The sequence below is a fragment of the Rhincodon typus genome, chromosome 39 (assembly GCF_021869965.1).
Source record: "Rhincodon typus isolate 14 chromosome 39, sRhiTyp1.1, whole genome shotgun sequence".
Taxonomy (NCBI): Eukaryota; Metazoa; Chordata; class Chondrichthyes; order Orectolobiformes; family Rhincodontidae; genus Rhincodon; species Rhincodon typus.
In genome coordinates this window covers 7,345,180-7,366,176 of record NC_063370.1, presented here as the reverse complement: position 1 = coordinate 7,366,176, position 20,997 = coordinate 7,345,180, and the positions used below count along the sequence as shown (strand labels likewise).

The 20,997-nt window shown below is 44.0% G+C and overlaps 1 protein-coding gene across 1 annotated transcript; it reads right to left on the bottom strand.

Annotated features, from left to right (window-relative positions):
- Nucleotides 1-7,661: 7,661 nt before the first annotated feature.
- Nucleotides 7,662-19,211, bottom strand: snrpd2 (small nuclear ribonucleoprotein D2 polypeptide). Its single transcript, XM_020522945.2, has 3 exons — nucleotides 19,080-19,211; nucleotides 11,671-11,850; nucleotides 7,662-7,995 (listed from the first exon to the last, which is right to left on the bottom strand). Coding segments are annotated over exons 1-3 (357 nt in total). The 5' UTR covers nucleotides 19,082-19,211; the 3' UTR covers nucleotides 7,662-7,820.
- Between the last annotated feature and the right edge of the window lie 1,786 nt (nucleotides 19,212-20,997).

Here is a 20,997-nt window from a genome sequence, read left to right as displayed (position 1 = left end):
CCTTGCCGTCCCTGTCCTGGGAGTGTTTGATGGGGACAGTGTAGAGGAAGCTTTACTCTGTATCTAACCCCGTGCTGTCCCTGTCCTGGGTACATTGCTGGGAATGGAGTCTAGGGAACTTTACTTTCCATTAACTTCTAGTTTAAAAGAGTAGAGAGAGACCCCAGCAAGTGTTTGATGTGAACAGTGTTGGGGGAACTTTACTTTCAGCTTAAAAGCATGGACTCTGTGAGGCTGCTGGGGAATCTAAAACACAGTATCACAGAATGTCGGGATCAGGTGCAGATCTCTTTGGAATGAGAGATGGAGAAATTTCTTCACTCGAACGATTGCAAATCTTTGGAATTCTCCACCCCTGACAGTTGCGGATGGTCCATCCATGAATATATTAAAGGCTGAGACAGGCAGATTTTTTGGTCTCTCGGGGAATCAATGGATGTGAGTGGGGTGTGGGAAAGTGGAGCTGATGCCCAAAATCAGCTGTGAAAGGACTGAATGGAGAAGCAGACTCAATGGGTTGAATAGCCTATTTGTTTGCTCCCCCAAGCTGGCCCAACAAGTTATTCCTCCTGCCTCCCAGCAAACCCAGATTTTTCTCAGGTGCGTAGCCGTTATGTTTACTTATCGAGCCTTGGCCAGCTGTCTTGCCCCTGCCCCGGATTCTCTTGCGTGTCTTATTTTGCCATAATTCAGATCCAAGATGGCGGTACAGTAGGACTCCTCAGCCGGAGATCATCCACTTCTTTTCTCTTTTTTTCTCTTTTGCATTTTATTTCCTTCTTTCTTCTTGGCGATGTCCTGAACTCCCAGCTTCAATGTGGACTCGGACTCTCAAACTCAGCACGGACCCAATGTGGCTGGGTCCCAGCCCAACATGGCGGTCTCTCGGCGGCCCAACATGACAGTCTCTCGGCCTGGTGTGGCTCCCGGCCCAACATGGTGGTCTCTCAGCCTGATGTGACTGTGTCCCGGCCCAACGTGGCGGTGTCTCGGCCTGGTGTGGCTGTGTCCCGGCCCAACGTGGCAGTCTCTCGGCCTGGTGTGGCTCCCGGCCCAACGTGGCGGTCTCTCGGCCTGGTGTGGCTGTGTGCACTGGATTGGAAGGACTGTTGCTCTGAAATTTTCTTCATTTTTCTAATTTAGTCCTACGATCTATAATGCCAGACTTTGTTTCTTTTTCTAATTTCTTTCCCTAAGAATTTGTACTTGAGGATCTGTACCTAGGTACCTAAGATGGTGCCGTAAATGGCAACTTGTAAACTTTTCACTGTACTCATTAGAGTACATGCGACAATCAAGCTAATTCTATTCTAATGATGTAAAGCACATTCCATTGCGTGTCTTCTGACACCAAGTGGCAGATAGCATCATCCCCTCACACACTGTCACGGCTCATCAGTTTACAAAACACCACTCCAGGTACTTGAACTACAGGATAGGTGCTTCAAGCAGCTGTGACAAAGAAAGAGAGGATGGTGGCAGGAGGGAGGACCAGGGTGGGGAGGGGTAGAGAGAGTTCAATGTTTAGTATACAAACGTGGCAGCAAAGCTTTGCAAATATTCTCCCAGTCTGCCCCAGGGGCCTTAGGTTTCTCTGTAGGTCATGAGATGTCTTCGATCCCCTTTTGTTAAAGTTCCCTCTCACTTAGGCAGCATCACCTTGTAAACTACTTGTGAGATTGCATCATCTATAATGTATTGCTTTGCCATGTCAAGCAGCAGTTCACACATATTAAAAAAAGTCTTGCATTTACCTAGTGCCTTTCACAACATTGGGATATCTCAAACTTTTTTTATTCATTCATTTATGGGATGTGGGCATCACTGGCTGGCCAGTATTTATTGCCCATCCCTAGTTGCCCTTGAGAAGGTGGTGGTCAGCTGCCTTCTTGAACCACTGCAGTCCATGTGCAGTAGGTTGATCCACAGTGCCATTAAGGAGAGAATTCCAGCATTTGGCCCAGCGACACCAAAGGAATGGCGATATATTTCCAAGTCAGGGTCTCCCATGTATCTGCTGCCCTTGTCCTTCTAGACGGAAGTGGTCATGGGTTTGGAAGGTGCTGTCTGAGGACCTTTGGTGAATTTCTGTACTGCATCTGGTAGATGGTACACACTGCTGCTACTGAGCGTCGGTGGTGGAGGGAGTAGATGCTTGTGGATGTGGTGCCAATGAAGCGGGCTGCTTTGTCCTGGATGGCGTCAAGCTTCCTGAGTGTTGTTGGAGTTGCACCCATCCAGGGCAAGTGGGGTGTATCCCATCACACTCCTGACTTGTGTCTTGTAGACAATGGACAGGCTTTGTGGAGTCAGGAGGTGAGTTACTTGCCACGGTATTCCTAGCCTCTGACCTGCTTTTGTATTGTCAATTAAAACAGTTTTTTGGTGGTGTAGACATTGCTGGAAAAAACACAGCAAGCTCCCGCAAACAAGAACGAAATAACTGATGAGGTAATCTAGTTGTCATGAGGTTGGTCAAGGGATATTGTCCATGGTATTTATATTGCATTTGTGACACCTCAAAAGCCCTTAAGGGGAGTAAGGAACTGGCAACTGTGCATGAGTTTGGGCGAATATTGCTGGGCGTGGGGATAGGGTTCACATAAACCTGGCCTTTGTACATAAGTGCTCCCTATACTTACTGGAGTCTGCCTCTCTAGTGTTACCAATGAACCCTTTCCAGTGTAGATTATGTAGCAATAAGCAGTTAGTCTCCAGACTCTCTTCGAATATTTAATTAAGTCCTACACTATTGAATTTAAAGCCTATTTCAGCCCATCTCATCTCTGATGGTTGCTACAGCAGTAAGGACTAATCTTGTTTGTTGCCCCTCCTCAATATTTTTTCTTAGTCCTCATTTTCAAATACTTATCCAGTACCCTTACAGGTGATGTTGTTCACTCTTGAAGCAAGATATTGTGACGATGTTGTCACTTTAAGGGTTACTTTGTCCGGGATTTTTTTGGAGAGGTTGTAAGGCAGAGGTATTGAGCTGGCTAGTTAAGACCACTTGCGTAAACAGCTTGGGAGGCCTCGGGGTTTTTTTTTAAAACAGCCTGGATGGGTGTGGCCAGCTCTCTCAGATCTGGATTTCTGCGTAGCATCTGAACCTATTGGGATCTCAGAAGAGTTGGAGCTTCAGTGAATGTCTCCTGGCTGCTACTCTCTGAATTTTCTCTACTTTGTTTCCTCTTGGATTGGAGAACTACATGTAGAATCTGTGTCTGAATTTTTTTTGCCAAGGGCTGTATTTATGGGAATGTTACTATATTGGAACAGTTAATTAGTAATAGTTACAGTATCTATTATTCTGTTAAGTTTTCCAATTGAGTTGTTACTCTAAATTCCTCTTTCTTTGGTTGTATTCTAACCATAGTGTTTTACTTAACGTTGAGTAGTTTTACCAGTCACACTGCATCTGGGACAGACACTTCATATTTGCCTTGATAATAAGAAAAAGTTAGGGTCTAGCTACTTCTTAGAATATTTTGAGGGGGTATGGTCTGGTCTATAACAATATGCACAGTTTTATTAAGCTTTGTGCCTCAGCTCCATTTACACTTTGCACCCCTAATCACCTTCTCAAATAAGAATCATAGAATCCCAACAGTGTGGAAGCAGACCCATTCAGCCCATTGAGTCCATACCAAGTCTCTGAAAAGCATCCCACCCAGACCCACCCCTTACCTTATTCCTGTCACCCTGCATTTCCCATGGCTAACCCATCTAGCCTGCACATCTGTGGACACTATGTTTAGCATGGCCATACCACCTAATCTGCATATCATTGGTCTGCGGGAGGAAACTGGAGCACCCAGTGGAAACCCACACAGACACAGGGAGAATGTGCCACCTCAACACAGACGATGGGCCAATGTGGAATTGAACCTGGGTCTTGACGCTGTGAGGCAGTAGTGCTAACCACTGAGCCACCGTGCCACCCATTTAATGCTGATACATGTTAACTGGGGTCCTCTGGCATGGTGGGTAGCACCAATGCCTTTCAGTCAAACATTTGGGGTGAGATTCTGACCTGAGAACTTGATGGCCAAGGAACGTGTGTTCATAAGAAGTTGAGCTCATCCTGTGAATCCTTCCAATATATACCATGGCAGGTGGCAAGGGTGGACAGTATTCTTGGGTGACCATGCCTTGGGAAGGAGTCTCAACCATCCCAATCCTTTACTGCAGATTACAGAGACATCACATATTGGGACAATGAGTACAATTTACCCAGGGTAAACATCACTTCTGTCTTGCATATTGTCTGTCGAGGCTGATTTATGAGTGGCAGTCCCTTTGCCTGGCAGAGACGGATAGCATCAGGCTGAAGTTGACTGATGCTTTTCCTTCTGCCTGGCCATCTATAACCATTTCTTTGGCCCTCTGTTTTACCAGGCCTTTCCTGTTTGTCCCCACTCACTCTAGACAGCAACAAGCACCTAAGACCGTAATACACAGCAGAAGTAGGCCATTCAGCCCATTGAGTCTGCTCCATCATTCAATGAGATCGTGACTGATATGATAATCCTCAACTCCACTTTCCTGCCTTATGTCCATAACCCTTGACTCAATTACGGATTAAAAATCTCTCTATCTCAGCCTTGAATGTATTTATTGAACCAGTCTCAAAAGCCCTCTAAGGGAAAGCATTCCAAAGAATCACTATCCTCGGACAGAAGAAATTCTTCATGTCTATATGACCCCTTATTCTGACATTATGCCTACTGGTTCTAGATTCCCCCACAAGAGGAAACTTTACCCCATCTTCCCTGTCAAGTCTCTTAAACAACTTGTATATTTCAACAAGGTCATCTCTCATTCTTTTATATTCTAATAAATACAGACAGGTTCTACTCAACCTCTCCTCACAAGACAGTCCCTCCTGGTATCAACATGGTGAACCTTCTCTGGACTACCTCCAATGCCAGTGTATCATTCCTTAGTTAAAGGGCCCAAAACCATTCACGGTATTCCAGCTGTGGTGCAAAAATGCCTTGCATAGTTTTTTGTAAAACCTCCCTTTTAGTCTCCATTTATTTTGAAATAAATGTCAATATTCCATTTACCTTCTTAATCACCCATTAAACTTGATGGCTGGCTTTTTACAGGGTAAGTGCAATGTTCATATTCATATCGAGGGGGCTAGAATACAAGAGCAGAGATGTACTGTCGAGGCTGCATAAGGCTCTGGAGAAACCGGATTTGGACTATTGAGAGTAGTTTTGGGCCCCATATTGAAGGGTGGATGTGCTGGAGTTGGAGCGAGTCCAGGGGGGGTTTACAAGAATGATCCTGGGGACGAAGGGCTTGTCATATCAGGAGCGTTGAGGACTCTGGGCCTGTACTCAATGGAGTTTAGAAGGAAGAAGAGTGATCTGATTGAAACTTACCGAACACCAAGAGGCCTGGATTGTGTGGACGTGAAGATGTTTCCATTAGTAGGAGAGACTAGGACCCAAGGGCATAGCCTCAGAATGAAGGGACGGCCCTTTAGAACTGAGATGAGGACAAATTTCTTCAACCAGGGGGTAGTTAATCTGTAGAACTCATTGCCACAGAAGGCTGTGGAGGCCAAGTCATTGAATATATTTAAGACAGAGAGAGAAAAGCTCTTGATTGGTAAGGGGATCAAGGGTTATGGAGAGAAGGCAAGAGAATGGGGTTGAGAAACCTATTAGCCATGACTAAATAGCAGAACAGACTCAATGGGCTGAATGGTGTAAATCTGCTTCTATGTCTTATGGTCTTTTTGTGATTTATGGACAAGGACTCCCAAATCCCTCTGTTCTGTAGCTTTCTGCAGTCTTACCATGCATTCAATCCAATCCTGGTCCACTGGACGTCTGGCTTGCAGTAATCCATGTATCACAGATGCGGGCACCCTATTGGTCACAGGGCATGTTTTCAGGAGTGTGGCAACCCATTTGGCTCATATGTCCCAGACAACAGAGTTATCACTGATTCAAAACATCAAATACACTGGGATCCCTACACATTGGTTTGCTTCCATGCTCTGTGTTGCCAGGAGATACCCAATATTTGGGACAGAGGAGGTGGAAGTCATTCAGCTACTTTTCTGGACTTGTATTAAGTTGACAATTGCTCATTGGTGTAAAGGAAGGGGCTAAAAACAGAAACCTGGTACACACTGATCTCTGCATTTTTCAGTTGATGCACACTCAACTCATCGACTGTGACAAATTTGTTTTATAACAAGATGATACTTTCAAAAATATTCAAGCTGACTTAATAAACTATAATTAAATCGGAGAGTGACTTTATCACAGGGATAAAAAACATTTTCAATCAATGTCAATCCACAGTGTGAAGTAGTTTTTAAATGACTGAAAATGGCAAGAACAGAACTATTCACTAACTGTGTATAATTATCATTGGCAGACTAAACTTTAAAATAATATAATTAGAAAAATACCACAAGTAGGCATCATATTTCAGTTGTGCGTCATTAGCTGGTAAGCACTAGACCTGCTTCTAGTTCACTAAAGAACAGGGAATCTTGGAGTACTGAATGAAAAATTCTACAATCTCTTACAGCAATAAGACAAATTACACTAAATAAAAATCAAATTAAGGGGAACTCAGGGTCACCTAAATAGTGCAGATAGTTTAAACATTTGCAATAACTTGCAATTATCAGTGTCTTATTGTAGTACTCGAGTCTCATGGAGTGGGACTTGAACCCACAACATTGTCACTCATGAACAAGGTTACTGGTCACCAAGCTACAAGTTGACAAACGAGCCAGAAACATTCTAGCTGCTATCCTGACAGGCCAACGTGCACCAACATGGAAAGAACCTTTCTCCAGATTGACAAGACAGTCACTTCAAATACCAGTTGTGAAGCCGGCAAGACAGATTGGTTGCAGACCTACCTGTTCAGTAGTTAGTGAGGCTTGGTCATGTCATGAACTGCTGTTCCCTGGCACGCCATTTGAAACCACCCTGATCATAGAGCATAAAGTGGTAACTAACATAAGCAGTTTCTCTGAAGGAAGATGTAGTTAGTCAGTAGACAATGAACAAGGAACAAAGCCCCAGCAAAGCCAGGTGATGGTGAGCACAATTCAACATATAATTCAGTGCACTGAACCAAAGTTAGGTTGCACTGGTTAGAAGTACAAACTGCATTGGCAGTCCAGTTGAGATGGGTACTGTGGTCTGCATATTTGTAACTGCATTCCTACTCAGCCTTCAGGAAGCATCCATCAGCAGGATGCAAGATCAGTTCTGTCATGTGTACTCAGCACTCATGCACTGGATAATTAATCATCACCATTTTACTGGCACTTTCCCGACTGCATAGACGGTAACAAACTTATGTTTAGAATGGCACGATCCAGGTCCCTATGTGCGAGAGGTGTGCCAACTGGTCCCAGAGCAGGGTGCTGGGATTCCAAACATGGGGAACAGGAAGTAGTTCAATACAGGCATTGATGCCTGGATGTGCTTATTCACCACTAACCACTGGGTGAAATATCTTTAAAGAAGGGCGCAGACACACAGTGCCAGGCTGGTCCTGGTGCACTGTGACCAGACCGCATCAGCCACCCACCAAGACTTGAAGGAGCGAGTTTCAAAAAGACCACGTCAATATCTGACAACTGTAAGTTCAACTTAAGCTAAAGAAAAAGTATGTATGCCAAAATGAATTTTATTACAAACTAAATTCCACACAGCAAAAATGTGTTGTAAGGACCCAACTTAAGAAACAAAAAAAAAAAGAACTAAGTGTATTGTTAGTTCCAGGTTTCCTGCTCAATGTCATAAGTTACAATTTTCACAAAAGCAGCCATTTCATTTGCCAGTAATCAATGGGTTTCTAAGAACAACAATCACAGAGTCCCCTCGGAGGAACATTTTGGAGATGTATCGGTCCTTGTTAACTGGTTTTGACTTCTTCTTGCCTTTCCCACTCTTGGGCACCTCAGTCCACATCTCTTTAACGTTTTCTAGCACCATGTTGCAATGTCTGGAACAAGAAATGGGTGAGAATTTTTGAAAACTCTTCAGAACAGAAATGCTTTCCAACAACACACTTTCTGCAATTCGTCAATGCAACAAAATTCAGGAATCAAACAGTACTGCAGATCATAATCTCTCTCCGTGCATAAAGTGGAGATTTTTTGCAAGTGCTTCTCTTCCTCCACATGCCCTTTGTCCCAAAACATGTCATGCATCCAAAGGCAAACCAGGCAGCCTGTGCAGAAATTGCATTATCCATAGCTACAGGTACATTGTGCCAAAGTTGGAATCATAAGAAAGGCAAACTGCTGCAGTTACAGACAGAAGTAGAGATGCAGTCCACACAAACTACAGTGTCAGTGTTTCTTATCACAGTTCTATATCAATTACAAAAATGCTACTTGCAGATTTAGCAGTAAATTTGGAAAAGGAATTGGGAATGAAAAATGTAGGGCTTTGGAGAAGGAACGATGAAGTAAGGCAAAAGACACAGCTCGACCTAAATAGGCACAATGAACTGTCGAAATTTGATTACCTCAGTGACAAGATTGTAACTGATAATAAATAGGAGAGACACGTGTTCTGGAGACCTGGGTTCGAATCCCGCCACAACAGATAGCGGAATTGGAATTCAATAAATATCTGGAATTAAGAATCTAATGATGATTGTCCGTCGATTGTCGGGAAAAACCCATCTGGTTCACTAATGTCCTTCAGGGAATAAAAGTACCACCCTTACCTGGTCTGGCCTATGTGTGACTGCCCCACAGACTCTTAAGTGCCCTCTGGGCAATTAGGGATGGGCAATAATTGATGCCTAGCCAGCGACACTGTCATCCCACGAATGAATAAAAAACCCACTGTACACAAGTCAGAAATTGCCCTGCCAAATATGACACCATCTTAACCACATGATTTTGAAGCAAGAGCAATGAGAATACATATTTTGCCATACTTCCTTGAGGTGAGGAGTAGTAGCACCAGGAAGTTAAAAGGCCTCCATACTGGTTACGACTTCTTTCATCTTCAAAAGTTCATCACATTAAGCTGAAGTGAACCCCCGTCCACACCAGTGTCATTTCAGTTTCCTCTACCAACCATCTACCTGACACCTTGTCAGTGAGTTTTAACAATTTAGCACCAACCACAGGCAATTTTATGCAAGGGCGCCAACACACATTAATGACGGGGTCACCAGTGTAGAAGAGGCAGATATTCATCGCAGCCAGCCTAACCCAGCTGCTTCAAACAGTAACCTTTGTTCCCCAGCTCTCCTCTGCATCTTGGCAAATTTTTTTTGTCTTCAAGCACTCATCCAATTCTTTATTGAAACGCTATCAGGTAGCAAACTTCAAATCCTTAACTTTCCCTGCATAAAGATTTGCCTTCAAGCCACTTCTGGAGCTGTTGACAGTCACATCAATTCAATGTATTTTTGGATACTGATTTGCCAATCTATTGTAACTGCCTGAGATAGAGTTCACTATCACCAAATGGGGTGAAAATCACATCCCTACCTGTCAGGGCTGTACTTTTGTCCAGGTTCCAGTGGTGTTGTGCTAGCCAAATGTTTATCAAATTTTTATAATATAGCCCTCATTGGTGGGCAGTGTTACAAAGATCAATGACATAAAGTAGTAGAGATACAAATTAAGTCAGTTTATTCTGTTCTTCACGTAGAGAGGGTGATTCAGAAATCTCCACTGACGATCTCATCAACTTTGCTGTCAGAAGCCTGCAGGAGTGTGAGCAAACAAGCCAAGTGAGTACCCTATCATCTTAACCTGGAACTGGGACACTTCAATACCTGCTATTTTTTTGGGTTGGATCTAACATTAACTGAATCACTTCCCCATAGGGGTGGGGGGAAGTTGGTCCATGTTGCTTCTTTCCAATGGTTTAAGGCGGAGCCAGAATACATCCAAGCCATTAGGAGCTGGCAGCCATTCGACAGACCACAAAGGTTACCACTGAAAGGCAAGTAATCAGACCGCAAGGAGGTGCATAAAAGCAAAATACTGCTGACACTAGCAATCAAAATAAAAACAAAGCACTGGAGAGACTTCGTGGGGGTGGCAGCATCTCTGGAGAGATAAACAGAGTTAACGTTTTGAATCCAACATGACTTCTTCAGAACTGAAAGGGACTGAAAAATAGTGATTATGACATTGTCGTCAGAGGGGCAGGAGGTGTGAGTGAACAGACGGTGAAGATGCCTGCAGCAAAACACAACAGAATGCTGATGAGAGTGTAAAAGAAGTGACATTGTTTATGTCTGTTTGCACACTGGGGTGTAACAAGAAAAAAAAACTATTGAGAGGGAGGTGAATAGCCAGCATGGCACAACTTGCTATGAAGTTGTGAAATACAGTATCGAGTTCTGAAGTTCATAAAGTGCCTATGCAGGAAAGATGGTGCTGTCACGCCATCTGTGTCAAGCTTCAGTAGAAAACGCAGTGCAGACAGCTGTCTAAACTGTTCAAAATAAATCACATTCAGCAGCTTTTTTGTAAATAACACCTTTGGTGATAGTAAACAATTAACAACATTTGCCATATATGAGTGGTTTTCTAGGATCAGGGGACTCAGAATGGTGGGATCTGCATTGACAAACAGAACACTGACAATGTTTGGTGGAATGAGTGAATAGAATGGAGGTTGGTACAATTACAACATTTAACAGGTATCTGAATAGGTACATGAATAGGGTTTAGAGTGATAGGGGTGAAATGCTGGCAAACGGAACTAAATTAATGTAGTCTATCTGGTCAGCATGGACGAGTTGGGCTGAAGGGTTTGTTTCCGTGCTCTACATCTCTATGACTGTATGAGTGATAGAACCAAAACTAGTCTATTTTGACAAACAAGGCAAGCCATCTTTGTCTTGTCATAAAGCAACAAGGTTTTTCACTTGCAATGCACTGGAGTTGAAAAACAAAATGCAGTGTTTTAATGTACAGGTAGAAAGCAGCAAACAAAGATATCTCAAGGTTGTCTCCATATTAAACCCAGGGACTAGACCTTCCCCACAGGGCAAACTTCCAGCACCAGATGCTCTGCATACCAGACTCCACTAGTTCCCAGGTGAAGCCCATTGTGACTCATGACAGCAGACAGACCACAAAGTTAAGACTATTCCAGGAAAGGATGACAATTACAGATTAAAGTCCTGATTTGTTCCATGTTCATTTTTTAAAAAAGAAATGTCAACAGACCAGAATTTGACAGTGTTTTTCTCATTTCAGTACACCTGCAAACTAGGGACAGTTGTAAAGCTCACTACTGGGTGAGGGTGAAAGACTTAAATGTAATCTGTCGCAGTAATGCTCCAACGATAGCAGCAATTTGATTAGTGCTAAAGGTACATAGAAAATAAGCGCACAAGTAGGCCAATCAGCCCATCAAGCCTGCTTGACCATTCAATATGATCATAAGTGATCCTCATTTTCAACACCACACTCCCACTTTTTCTCCATACCCATCAATACCTGCAGGGATTTATAAAATAATGTCAACTTACTTGCCGCTCTGCCGGGTTTTGGTCATGACAAAAATTTTATAGATCTCGCGTGTTAAAACCTACCGGTGAACAGTCCTCCCATAACATGCATTTTTGGTTAGAGATGCCAAAATAATGGGAAAGCAAGAGTAGACAGGGAAGCAGTGATCACAAGGAGCCTACCGATCAAAGGCCTTGACTCTACCAAGCAGCTTCTTGTTGTTGCGACAGTTGATAAGGACTTGTGTGTTGTTTTTGACAGACTGCGTCAGAACAGAGAGTGGCCCTGTGTTAAACTCTTCCTCCTCTCTCTTCTGAAGCTCCTCGGGAGTCATCTCACTCTTCGGCTTGTTTAGCAGACTCCTAGAAGGATTAAGAAGAGTTATTTCAGAGATTTACCATTAAGTATCCAATAGCGGAGAGTCATACACAATAATAAGGCAGAGTGATCTACCATAGAGGGCCTAATGACTAAAGGACCTTCAAACTCAGGACAGTTTCAGAATGTTCTGAACAATCGACTCAAGACTTTTTTGAAGTAACTACTGCTGTTACATAGACAACAGTGCAGCAAAACTGTAGAAATGGCAACTGGATGGCAAGATACTATGCTCCTGGTAACTGCTATGTTAAGTTTGGTCTCTGTATTTACAAATGGATAACCTTCCTCTGGAGTCAAAAGAGCAAAAATTAAACTGGTCACCAAAATGAAAAGGGTAGACCTATGCTAAAAGGCTGAATAAAGTGGGTCTATATTCTGTGGATTTTAGAAAAATAAACTGTTTGGCCCATTCCAAAGTTGTCAGCCTGATGTATCACAAAGGAGGCAATGATCAAGTTGCATTATCGCTAGACGATTAATCCCGAGTACCAGGTAACATCCCGAGTTTGAATTCTGCCAGGGCAAATGGTGGAATTTGAATTCAATAAAAATTCAATAAAGGAGTCTAATGACATTGATTGTCAGAAAAACCCATCTCACTCACTAATGCCTTTTAAGGGAGGAAACTGCCTTCCTTATCCAATTTGGCCTACATGTGCCTGCAGAATGGGCAATTAATGCTGGCCTAACCAGTGATGCCCACATCCCATGAATTAATCAAAAAAAAGAAACTCCCTTTGGAAAGTCCCAGTAAAGTCCTGTACTCCTGCAGTATGTCAGTCTTTGCTGTCCCTCGTTTGGAAGATTATGGTAGCTGAATCCTAATTAGCCGGTTAATTCAGGACATCATGATAATCATTTTGGCATATCAAACACCACATCAGTAAGGCTCCACAAAAACCACGTCTCACAGACAAACTGCAAAACTCATTCATTCGTGGACAAGAAGCAATTTCACTGAAACGTTAAAAGACTCTAAAGGGGATTGGCAGGACAGGAACAGAGATTCCCACTTAAGCTGGAGAATCTCAAGCATGGTGCAGTCTCAGGTTAAGGACTACACATTTAGGATTGAGGGGAAGACATATTACTTCACCCAAAGGATTGCGAATCTTTGGAACACTCTCATAAGGTTGTGAACGTTCATTGTTGAAAATATGGAAGGCTGGGACAGACAATGTTTTGGTCTCACACAGAATCGTGGATAATGGGCAATGGGTGAGAGGTTAGATTTGAAGCCAAAGGTCTGCCATGTTTGGATTGAATGACAGAACAGGCCAAATGGACTACACTTGCTCTGTTTTTTTGTGTTCTTAAGTGTTCAGTCGTGACATAGTGTGAACAGCCTGCTCTACTTTGAACAAGGCCACGGAAAGTTTGACACATACTCACGGACTTCAACAAGGTCCCGCATGGTAGACTGGTTCGTAAAGTTAGGTCACATGGCATCCAGGGAGAGCTAGCCAATTGGATATAAAATTGGCTTGATGGCAGAAGACAGGGGGTGGTGCTACAGGGTTGTTATTCGGACTGGAGGCCTGTGACAAGCAGTGTGCCACAAGGATCGGCTCTGGGCCCACTGTTGTCTGTCATTTATAGTAACGATTTGGATGAGAATATAGGAGTTGTGGTTAGTAAGTTTGCGAATGACACAAAACTGGTGGTATAACAGACACTGAAAAAGGTTATCTAAGAGTACGAGATCCTGATCAGATGGACCAATTGGCCAAGAAGTCACAAATGGAGTTTAATTTAGATAAATGCGTAGTGTGCATTTTGGTAAGGCAAACCAGGGCAGGACTTAGACAGCGCATGGTAGGGCTACGGGGAATGTTGTTGAACAGAGGGACCGAGGGGTGCAGGTTCATAGTTTCTTGAAAGTGGCTTCGCATGTAGACAGGATGGTAAAGACAGCATTCAGCACACTTGCCTTCATTAGTCAGACTGTTGAGTATAGGAGCTGGAATGTCATGTTGCAGCTGTACAAGACAACGGTGAGGCCACTTTTAGAATACTGCTTACAATTCTGGTTGCCCTCCTACAGGAAAGATGTTGTGAAACTAGAAAGGTTTCAGAAAAAAATTTACAAGGATGTTGCCGGAGGCTTGAGTTATAAGGTGAGGCTGAAACTTTTCTCCCCTGGAGCCAAGGCTGAGGGATGACCTTAGAGAGGTTTATAAAATCATGACAGGCATAAATAAGGTGAATAGCTAAGGTGTTTTTCCAAGGTTAAGTGTGTCGAAAACTAAATGGCATAAGTTTAAAGTGAGAGGGGAAAATCTGAAAAGCAACCTGAGGGCAACATTTTCACACAGAGGGTGGTGTGCGCATAGAATGAGCTGTCAGAGGAAGCATTGGACATAGGTACCACTACAACTTTTAAAAGACATTTGTACATGTATATAAATAGTGAAGGTTTAGAGGGATCGGGGCCAAACACAGGCAAATAGAGATAGCAAGGTGTAGAGCTGGATGAACACAGCAGGCCAAGCAGCATCAGAACGTTTCGGGCCTAGACCCTTCTTCAGAAATGGCTGACGTTTCGGGCCTAGACCCTTCTTCAGAAATGGCTGACGTTTCGGACCTAGACCCTTCTTCAGAAATGACCTTCCTCACAGGCAAATAGAACCTGGTCAGTATGGACAACTGGGACTGTAGGGTCTGTTTCCAGGCTGTATGGCTCTATGAAAGGTATCCCACTCAAGATATCACCGTGTGAAAGTTGATCTAGCCTCCTTAAAAATCAATTAGGAGCTTGAATCTACAGCCAGAACAGGTTTATGATAAACTGGGTCACGTTGATACCACAAATTTTGCTCGGACAAAACTCAGTAAAGATATTAAGTCCATCACTGCAGCAAAAGTCTAGTTATTAGAATGGCAAAGACAGAATCTACACAGGCATAGTGAAGCCTGCAAGGCAACTATTTGAGTGAAAGGGATTAAACAGCTTGTATGTTGGAATGCTCCACAGTGTTTGTTTTAGAAAGTTCCAACCAACTCAACTAACACCCCCGAAACATAAACACTCACTCGCTCACTCTTTAAAAAAGCTCATTATTTACAGACCTTTAGAGATTAGGTTTATTGTTTTTAAAAGGATGCAGACTTTGGGATGTTTTCATACAAGTAAACAAAAGTTCAAAAAGACCAGAGGTCACATATCTAAAGGATGTTAGATGGGCCTTTCCATATAGAACAGCAGATCATAATTATAACCCCCTCACCAATCCTCAAAGATACAGGTCCCTGGCCTCCTATCTCCCATGTATGCACTTCCCATCCGACCCCTCCCTTTTGACTACGTCATGCACACTGGCATTTTTCACATGTATGCTGATGATACTCAGCTGAATCTTACTGCCATCTCTCTCACTGCTCCACTATTGTTATAGTGACCGACTGTGTACTTGACATCCAGTATAGGATAAGCAGAATTTCTTCCAGTTAAACATTAAGATGCTTGAAGCCAATGCATTCAGTTTCACTCCAAACTTTTCTCTCTTGCCAATACCCACTCAGCCATCTCCTGGCAAAAGTCCAAAATTAAACCAACTTGTTCAACTCGGTGACGTTCAGCCCCGAGACAAGTGTCCAACCACACATTAATGCCGTCACTAATCTGTAACATCACCAGACATTGTACCTGCCTCAACTGAAATGTCACTGAACCCCAACACACCAAGTTCAGCTTCTCCCATCACCCTAATGCTTGTTGATCTATATTGGCATCAATCCACATCGACTTCACGATTCTCGTCCTTGATTTCAGATCCTCCCATAGCATCACCCCTCCTTATCCTGTAATCTCCTCTAGCCCAACAACCCGCCCTCATTCAATTCCAGCCCTGAGTTTCTCCAATGTAAGTAGTCCAGCACTGGCAGCCACACCTTCGGCTGGTTGGTCCCCAGGATCTGGAATTCACTCCCCAAAGCTGTCTGCCTCTTGGGCTTTCTATCCCCCTTTTAGATGCCCCTTAAAGCTTTGACCAAATGTTTGGTCATTTGACTGAACAACTGTCACAATGTTTTATAATGCTTGTGAGAGGTAGCTTGAGAGATTCTGTACGTCACTTACGACATTAAGGCACTATATAAATGTAAATTTTGCTGTCAAAGAACATGTTAGCAGATCAGGGGAACGGGCTAGACTCTGTGTGCCTTCAAGAAAATGAGTTGATCACGTTCCCAATTAGAAAAGGCCAATGTACAGGCCAGACCACATAACACCCAGTGGACCAGACTCTGGTCAGACATCCAGTTCCAACAACTGCAGTAAAGAAACCATGTAAATACCTTACCTTAACAGCAGTATAGAAAATGATATGGAAAAGGCAAGTTAAATTGAGTAATTTGAACCAGGTGATGAAAGCAAAAATTTAGGAGGAAGCAGTGAGGCAAGATGGATGGGGATGGGGCAGTGGCAGTGAGAGCCATAAGGCCATATGATATAGGAGCAGAATTAGGACATTCGGCCTATCGTGTATGCTCCGCCATTCAATCATGGCCTTTACGTTCCTAAACGTTATTTTCCTGCCTTCTGCCCATTACCTTTGATCTCCCTATCAATCAACAACCCATCTTTCTCGGTCTTAAATACACTCAATGACTTGGCCTCCACAGCCCTCTGCGGCAATGAGTTCCACAGATTCACTATCCTCTGGTGGAAGAAGTTCCTCCTCATCTCAGTTCTAAGGGTCGTCTGTTCACTCGGACACTGTGCCCTTGTATCCTAGTCTCTGCTACTAGAGGAAATATCTTCTCCACATCCACTTCATCCAGGCCTCTCAGCATTCTGTAAGTTTCAATCAAATTCCCCCCTCATCCTTCTAAACTCGGTCAAATACAAATCCAGAGTCATCAACCATTCCTCGTATAACAATACCTTCATCCCTGGGATCATTCTGTGGACCTGCTCAAGGCCAGCTTAGAGCTCCTTCTTTAGATACAGGCCAAAAACTGTTCACAATATTCCAGATGCAGTTGATCAGAGCCTGATGAAGCTTTAGCAATACAGCTCTGCTTTTCCATTCTAGCCCTCTTGAAATGAATGCTAACAGTGCATGTGCCTTCCTAACTGCCAAATGAACCTGCATGTTAGCCTTAAAAGAACGACTGGGACCTCTGCTGTTCATGGTCGACATAAATGATTTAGAGGAAAACGTGCTTGGTCTAATTACTAAGTTTGTGGATGATACAAAGATTAGTGGAGTTGTAGATAGCGAAGAGGATTGTCAGAGGATACAGCAGGATATAAGTCAGTTGGAGTCATGGGCAGAAAAATGGCAGATGGAGTTCAGTCCAGAAAAATGTGAGGTGATGCATTTTGCAAGGCCAAGTACAGGTGGAAATTATACAGTGAATGGCAGAACCCTTCGGAGGGTATGGCTATGCAGAGGGATCGAGGTGTGCAGGTCCATAGGTCACTGAAGGTGGCAGCACAGGTAAAGAAGGTAGTCTTTAAAAAAAGGCCTATGGCATGCTTGCCTTCCTTGGAAGGGGCATTAAGTATAAGGTTAAATACGTTATGCTGCACTTTATAGAAATTTAGTTAGGCCACACTTGGAATATTGCACACAGTTCTGGTCACCACACTGCCAGAAGGATGTAGATGCTTTGGAGAGGGTACAGAAAAGGTTTACCAGGTTGCCTGGTACGGGAGATTTTAGCTATGAAGAAAGGTTGGAAAGACTGGGTTTGTTTTCACTGGAACACAGGATATTGAGGGGGGCGACATAACAGAAGTTTATAAGATTGTGAATGGCATGGATAAAGTGGAAAGTATGAGGACTTTTTTCCACGATGGAGGGGTCATTTACTAGGGGACACAGATTCAAGGTGCATATCTGTGTGCGCGTGGATGTTTAAAAGAGATGTGCCAGGCAAGTTTTTCACACAAAGGGTGGTGAGTGCCTGGAATGCACTGCCAGAGGTGGTGGTGGAAGCAGACACAAAAGCAGCTTTCCAAGAGCACCTGGACGAATACATGAATAGGAAGGGAATAGAGGGATACAGATCCTGTAAGTGAAGGCAGCTTTAGTATGGAAGGACACAATGTGTCAGCCCAAGCTTGGAGGGCCAAAGGGCCTGTTCCTGTGCTGTATTGTTCTTTGTGCCCAAATGCCTTTCTGCTTCAGATTTCTGAATCCTATCCCCGTTTAGAAAATAGCCTATGCCACTATTCTTCCTACCAAAGTGCATAACTTCATATTTTCCCACATTGTATTCCATCTGCCACTTTGCCCGCTCTCCTAGCGTTGCCAAGCTCTTCTGCAATCTCCCTGCTTCCTCAACACAATGTGCCCCTCCACCTAACTTTGTGTCATTTGCATGTTCAGCAACAGTTCCTATGTCCAGATTGTTAATGTATAACGTGAACAGTTATGGTCCTAACACCAACTCCTGCAGAAACCACTAGTCACTGGCTGCCATCCTGAAAAAGTTCCCTTATCCCTACTGAAAACAACAAATGCAGAGGATCACGGTGGATCAGAAAGCATCTGTGGAGAGAGAGAGAGAGAGCAAGCGCAAAACATTAGCTTGCTTTCTCTCCATGGATGCTGTCTGATCACTGTGATCTCTAGCATTTGTCATTTTCAGTACAGATTCCAGCATCTGCAGTAATTTGCTCCTTTTATCCCTATTCTCTGCCTTCTGCCAGTCAGCCAATCCTCTATTCATGCCAGTACCTTGCCCCTAACACCATGAGCTCTCATTTAGCAGCCTCTTGTGCAGCACTTCGTCATAGGCTTTCTGGAAATCCAAATAGATCACATCGACTGGTTCTCCTTCGTCTAACTTGCTCCGTTACCTTCTCAAAGAATTCTAAACAGATTTGTCAGAGTCGAGAGGGACAGGGAAGGGGGAGGCGGCGGGTGAGAACCGGTACCTGAAGAATCAGTAAAATGGGGTAATGGATGCGGAAAAGGAATGCGAATCGGGGAACTATTGCTCCCTCTCCTTCCCCTCCCGCCCTGAGCGATGGGAGGGAGGGGTAGGAGCCGAGAATCTCTGTTCCCACCATCACCATCATCTCGGTGGGGAAAGGCTTCGGGCCCGCGCGGACTAGGCCTCAGGCCTTAGCAACGCCGGAGAAAGGGCCCGGATTACCGGCAGAAGAGCAGGAATACGGAGCGGGTGATGAGAGAGGAGGCAGCTCTTTTACCCGTCTCTCTCTTCCCCTCTCAATCACCCTCCATCTCTCACTCACATGGTGCTCGGTATCCCCCACTCGTCTCTTCTTCGCTCCTTCAACCGCAACCGACCGCGCTTCGCCTCACGCCAGAAGAGGAGATGACCAACTTCCTGCTGGCGCAATGATCGCCGGGAGATGTAGTTTCCGCGTCGCATTCATCCCGTCCTAATGGCGGCGTTCGGGACTACAATCGGGGGCATTCTGGGTGTTGTAGTTCGTCAGTGCGCTTTTAACAGAGCGGAGGCGAGCACATGGACTACAACCCCCAGCAGCGCATGACAGCTTCAAACAGCCAGGTGTTTTTAAAGGGACATTGCCATTTAATGAGATTGAACGCCCATTACATTGTAGGTATGATATTGAAAAGGATTAATTGATGCTTTAAAGTGAGTGGCAAAAGAACCAGACAATTTGCTTCTAGATGGGGTGCTGTCATCTGGGCAACTATAAGAAATAGGAACAGGAGTAGACAGTTCAACCCCTCAATCCTGCTCCATTATTCAGTAGGATCATGGCTGATCTGACATTTCTCATATCCACATTCCTTCCCTTTCCCTGTATCTCTTGATTCCCCAATTGATCAAGAATCTATCTATCTCTGCCTTAAATATACACAAGGACTCTGCCCCCACAGCTCTCTGGGGTAAGGAATTCCAAAAACTCACAACTCTCTGAGAGAAGAAATTCCTGCTCACCTCAACCTACAATTGATGTGGTGGTGCCGGTGTTGGATTGGGGGTGGACAAGATCAAAAATCACATGACACCAGGTTATAGTCCAACAGGGTTATTTGTAGATACAAGGTTTCAGAGTCTCAGAGAAAGTAAGAATTGCAGATGCTGGAGTCAGAGTTAACACAGCGTGGAGCTGGAGGAACACAGCAGGCCAGGCAGCATCAGAAGAGCAGGAAAGTTGGTGTTTCGGGTCAGAATCCTCCTTCAGGAGTCAATGGACCCAAAACTCTGATTTTTCTTCACAGATGCTTTCAGACCTGCTGAGCTTTTCCAGCAACTTCTGTTTTTGTTCCTTAAGAATGCTATATGTCTCAACAAGATCATCATTGATTCTTCTAAACTCCAGTGTGTAGAGCCCCTACCTGTTTAATCTTTGCTCATAAGACAATCTCATCCTGTTGAATCTTCCCTGAACTGTTTGCAAAGAAATGATAGCGTCAGTGTGGACTTGATGGGCCAAATGGCCTGCTGTTGAGGATTCTATGTGTTCCAGGGAAGGACAAATAAAACTCTATAAAGGCACTCTGAAACTTTCCTTGAAGTGTAAAGACAATGACAGAGAGGAGCTCGCTACCCATCGTTTAAAATGGTGCGCAACTCTTTATGCCAATGTGAGAGACAGCTGAGAAGGAGAAGAAAGGAAGCAGATCCTTCACACTCTGCATTCCCCTACCTCACGGGTCATCCTTTGAAGACATGAGGATGGACAACCAGCCTGTTCAGTCACATGAAGACCCATGGTAGAAGTTCCCGATTCTGAGTGGACGTCATCTCCAAATCGAGGGACCGCTGACAACAGCTTCAAGGCTCCTTATTTTGTCGGAAGGCACTTTGGCTCTCCATGAGATTGTGAGAGGCACTATATAGATGCAACATGTTTCTTTTCCTTTAACCCTGATCAAGTGGGACGCAAAGAGGTATAGATAGTATAGATAGTAATGGTAGTTGTCTTTTCCCGAGGAATGAGGATTTTGAGACAAGGGGGCACATTTTTAAGGTGAGAGGAGCCAGATCTAAAAAAAAGACATGAGGAATAAATTTTTTCCACAGAGGGTGGCTCGTGTGTGGGATGAACCTCCAGAGGAAGTGGTAGATGTAGCACAATTACAACGCTTAAAAGACATTTGGATAAGTACATGAATAAGAAATGTTTGGAGGGATATGGGCCAGGAGCGGGCAGGTGGGACGAGTTTAGTTTG